Source organism: Fonticula alba, assembly GCF_000388065.1.
Source record: "Fonticula alba strain ATCC 38817 unplaced genomic scaffold supercont2.12, whole genome shotgun sequence".
Classification (NCBI taxonomy): Eukaryota; order Rotosphaerida; family Fonticulaceae; genus Fonticula; species Fonticula alba.
The window spans coordinates 707,873-711,792 of NW_009242982.1; the positions used below are offsets into that span (position 1 = coordinate 707,873).

At 68.3% G+C, this 3,920-nt stretch overlaps 2 protein-coding genes and 1 non-coding gene across 3 annotated transcripts in view; 2 read left to right on the forward strand and 1 right to left on the reverse strand.

Moving 5' to 3' along the window:
* On the forward strand, positions 1 to 1,394 carry H696_05678 (hypothetical protein). Its single transcript, XM_009499498.1, has 3 exons — positions 1 to 274; positions 408 to 659; positions 792 to 1,394. Exons 1-3 carry the CDS (start codon positions 11 to 13, stop codon positions 1,362 to 1,364), a joined length of 1,089 nt encoding a protein of 362 aa, XP_009497773.1. The 5' UTR covers positions 1 to 10; the 3' UTR covers positions 1,365 to 1,394.
* Positions 1,395 to 1,583: 189 nt separating this feature from the next.
* H696_05679 lies at positions 1,584 to 1,654 on the forward strand. Its single transcript has one exon. It is a non-coding gene; the product is annotated as a tRNA-Gly (tRNA).
* Positions 1,655 to 2,391: 737 nt separating this feature from the next.
* The window catches only part of H696_05680 (hypothetical protein), a gene marked incomplete at both ends in the record, with an annotated part of 7,343 nt that continues 5,814 nt past the window's right edge, over positions 2,392 to 3,920 (reverse strand). The window contains 5 exons of the mRNA XM_009499499.1: positions 2,392 to 2,916; positions 3,018 to 3,205; positions 3,302 to 3,370; positions 3,497 to 3,569; positions 3,780 to 3,811. Coding sequence (XP_009497774.1) covers positions 2,392 to 2,916; positions 3,018 to 3,205; positions 3,302 to 3,370; positions 3,497 to 3,569; positions 3,780 to 3,811 — 887 coding nt within the window. The remainder of the gene's footprint in view (positions 2,917 to 3,017; positions 3,206 to 3,301; positions 3,371 to 3,496; positions 3,570 to 3,779; positions 3,812 to 3,920) is intronic.

Below are 3,920 nucleotides of genomic sequence, written 5' to 3' on the forward strand. Positions count from 1 at the left end.
TACGCGCACCATGTTCCGCCTCCAGCAAGCCTCCATCAGTCCGGTGGCGTGCTGCAAGCTCTTCCAGCATGCGGCGGCGCACGGTGACGCGGTCGTGCAGGGGGCTCTGATTGGACGCATCCGCGACCAGGGCGCCGGCTCTGGCAGCGGCACCCCGGCTGGGGTCCTTTCACCTGGCCCGCTGGCGCCCGTGTTCATCGACATCATCGACGCCATTCCCCTCAGCCACACGTCTCCCGGGACAAGCCCAACGCTGGAGTTTGGCCTATCGCTGGTCCGCCCGCCGCCCCCCGTCCGCCCTCCCCCCTTCGCCGGCTGCCACTCACGCCTCTGCCCCCCTCCGCCGCACTGCCCCTCGGTGGTCTCTCGCTTGGCGCGCGCGCGCGCGCGCGCACCTCACCCTGCAGGCTGCCAACTTCGCCGCCTCGCAGGGCATGCAGCTAGTCGGGACGTACTACTTCGGGGCATCTCTCTGGCCACTGGTCCGGGCTGACGCCTCGGCCGAGGGGGACTCTCTCCCGGAGCCGCCGCAGCCCCGCGATTCGGCGTCTCGCCGGCTGCCAGCCGATACGCCCCCTTGCCCCGGCGAGCCGGGTCTCCAATTCGCCCAAGCTGTCAATGACTCTGCCGCCCAGGGGCGTCCCTTCGTCCTGGTTACTGTGCGTGAGCCTACGCCGGCCGCCCCGCCGCCCTCGGCTTTGGCCGCATGTGTCACCCACGCTGACTGTCCTCCCCCCCCCCCCCCCCCCCCCCCCCCCCCCCCCCGTCCCGCCTCTGCCGCCGGCGCCCAGTCCAACAACCTCATGCTCAGGACGGCGCCGGAGAAGTTCCTCGAGTTCCGGCCCACCTGCACGACGGCCCTCTCCAGCGGCTTTGTCCTGTCGACCCCCTCACGCGACCTGCCGTCACTGCTCCGACGCATGGTGACCCCGGCCCCCGCGGCTCCGGGGGCGGACCACGCGGGGCTCCTCTTCCACCGGGGCGCCAGTCTTGCCCTGCAACAGCAACAACAGCAGCAGCAACAGCAATCGTCGTCGTCGTCGTCGTCGTCGTCGTCGCAGCAGCAGCAGCCGCAGCACGTGGCCGGCCAGGCCGGATCCTCGGGCACCGGGGCCCCTGGCTTGGAGGCCTTTGGCCCCGGGTCTCCGCGAGCCTCTCTTTTGAGTCCGGCGCTGGGCGGTGCTGCGGGACCTGGTCCTCTGTCGCCCACGGCTGGCGCCGGTGCCGGGGCCGGGGCCCCGGCCGACCTCCTGCATCCACATCTGTGTGCGCTGCTGCGGGATTTCGACCAGTCGTTGGACGACCCGCGAGCTGACTGGACCAACCCCCATGTTGCGCTGCTGTTGGCCCAGCTGCAGATCTAGCCCCTCTCGAAATGCATGTTGATTTCCGTCTTTTTTTTTTTCCTTCCCTGGCGGAGCCGCCTGTGTGCGTGTTGTGTCCAAGTGTATCGTGCCCTTTGTGTGGGGTCCTGGAGGCGCCCTTCTGTCTCTCGGGGCAGAGTCACGCTTGGCCGGGGAAAGATGCCGGGCACTGGGCCAAAGATGAAAAGCCCCTCTTCGTGACCTCGGTCACACACACCAGCGTCGATGGTTTAGTGGTAGAATTGCCGCCTGCCACGCGGTAGACCCGGGTTCGATTCCCGGTCGACGCAGTGTTCTCTTCCTTTTGCGCCCGCGGCATTGCCCGGCGCGCGAGCACCAACAAAGGGCGACACAGGAGAGAAGGCACCGTCATATGCTCGCGGGGAGAGAGGGCGTCGTCGTTGTTTTTGTAGTGAGGGGTATTTATTTCTGTCTGAAAGGGGATCGAAGGCGGGGGGGGGGGGGGGGGGAACAGGGAGCAGCAGCCGCGCGGAGAGGAGAGGGATCATGGCGGGAAGATGAGCCCCAGCCTGGCTTGCCGTCTCCGCCCCAGCGTGTCCCGGGCCACTGCTGCCGGGAGGAGGGAGGGGGGGGGCGCACGCGTGGGGGAGGGAGAGAGGGGGGGGGGGGGAAGAGAGGGACGGCGCCCGCTCGTGAAGTGTATATACAACAACAGAGGGGATGTGTGAGAGGGGGGGGAGGAGGAAGAGCACGGCGGTGCACGCGTGCGCACGCCCTCGCACGCACGCGCCAGAGGGCCGACCCCCCCCCCCTTCTGTGTGCCCTCACGCGCGCAGAGGCACGCAAGTCTGTGTAGGAGGAAGTTGACTGAAAAGAGAGCGAGGAGGAGGGCGGAGGGGGTCAGCGGGAGGGACAGAGGGGCACACGGCGTCCGGAGGGGACACGGCCGCGGGGAATATGGAGTGGGGGAAATACACACCATGCGGCGCGCAGAGCGCCGAGGACCGCGCACAGAGGGGGGAGGGGCAGCAGGCGCGCCCGGAGAAACAGGGTCTCCCTTTTTCCTTTAACCGATGACAACCTTGGTGTTGTTCTCGATGAAGGAGTAGGGCGGGATCTCCAGGTTCAGGGGAGCCGGGCCCTTGCGAATGCGGCCGGACACATCGTAGTGAGAGCCGTGGCAGGGGCAGAACCAGCCGTTGTAGTCGCCAGCCTCGCCCATGGGGACACAGCCCAGATGGGTGCACACACCGAGCAGGACCAGCCACTCAGGGTCGACAACACGCTCGGCGTCGGTCTGGGGGTCGATCAGGGTAGAAATGTCGACGGAGTTGGCCTCGTCAATCTCGGACTGGGGGCGGTGGCGGACGAAGATGGGCTTGCCGCGCCACTTGACGACCAGGGACTTGCCGACGGGGATGGTGGTCAGGTCGATCTCGACCTTGGCAAGGGCCAGGACATCAGCCGAGGCGGAAAGGTTGCTGTTGGCGCATGGCGTCGGGGGGAGCGCGGAGGGGGGATCCTGATGGTCAGTATGCGGCAGCGCAGGGGTCTGCCCGTGGCGGGCGAAGTGGGACGCAGGGGGCGCCGCCTGCGGGGGGGGGGGGGGGGGGGGGGGGGGGGGGGGGGGGGGGGGGGGGGGGGGGGGGGGGGGGGGGGGGGGGGGGGGCGGGGGGGGAGGAGGACGCACACAAGGAAATCGGTGACCAGGTTCTTGACGGAGGCAGCGGCAACGAAAGAGGCGGAGCCAATCATGAAGTAGGTGAAGGCACGGCGGGTGGGATCATCGATCGGGCTGTCGACGGGGTACATGGCGTCGTTGTGGGGGAACTTGGTGGAGTAGAAACGACGGGGCTGGTAGTTGGAGAAGGAGGTGGTGACTGTGCGCACAGGGGGTGAGGGGGGAAATTGCGGGTCAGCCTCATGCTAGGCGAAGGACCTAGCGAGAGAGAGGGGGGGGCAGGAAGAGAACGCACCGTTCTGGGACTGGGTGAACTTCTTCTCGTTCTGCTTGGCAATAACGGCGGCCTTGGAGGCGGTGCCGGCTGGAGAGACGCGGGAGGGAGAGGGGGGGAGCGAGAGAGAGCGTGAGCATGTGCGCGACCGGAGTGGGGGGGGGGAGGGGGAGGAGGCATGGCGGGAGGCACAGCGGGAGGATCCGCGAGACGCACTGGCAAGGGAGACGGCGTTCTTGGCCGGGGTGCCGAAGGCGGTGGTCACCATCCCGGAGTGGGTGGTGAGGCGCTGGGCAAGGGAGCGGGCCACGGGAGTAGAGAACATCTTTCAAATACCTACGGGTGCGAGAGGACCGCCGAAGGGGGGAGGGGAGGGGGGAGGGCAGGTGTTCTTCGGTCGGGAGGCAGGCAGGGGAGTCAGTCTTGTGCCCGTGGGCAAAAAACGAGGGGGCAAGTCACGGGCATCTGTGATGGCGCGCGAAGAAGCAGGACCGCGTACAGTGTGATGGCGGGAGGACGAGGCATGCCCCTCTCGGGGGCGAGGAGAGCGAGAGGACAGAGAGAGAGAGAGGACAGGAGGGAGGCGAAAGGCCCGGCGGGCGGGCGGGCGGGCGGGCTGGACGCGGCATGCCGCGAGCGG

Coding starts and splice junctions, on each gene's coding strand:
- H696_05678 (XM_009499498.1), top strand. CDS start 11: ATGTTCCGCCTCCAGCAAGCCTCCATCAGTCCGGTGGCGTGCTGCAAG. Junction 275..407: donor TGGAGTTTGGCCTATCGCTG/GTCCGCCCGCCG, acceptor CTCACCCTGCAG/GCTGCCAACTTCGCCGCCTC. Junction 660..791: donor GTCCCTTCGTCCTGGTTACT/GTGCGTGAGCCT, acceptor GCCGGCGCCCAG/TCCAACAACCTCATGCTCAG.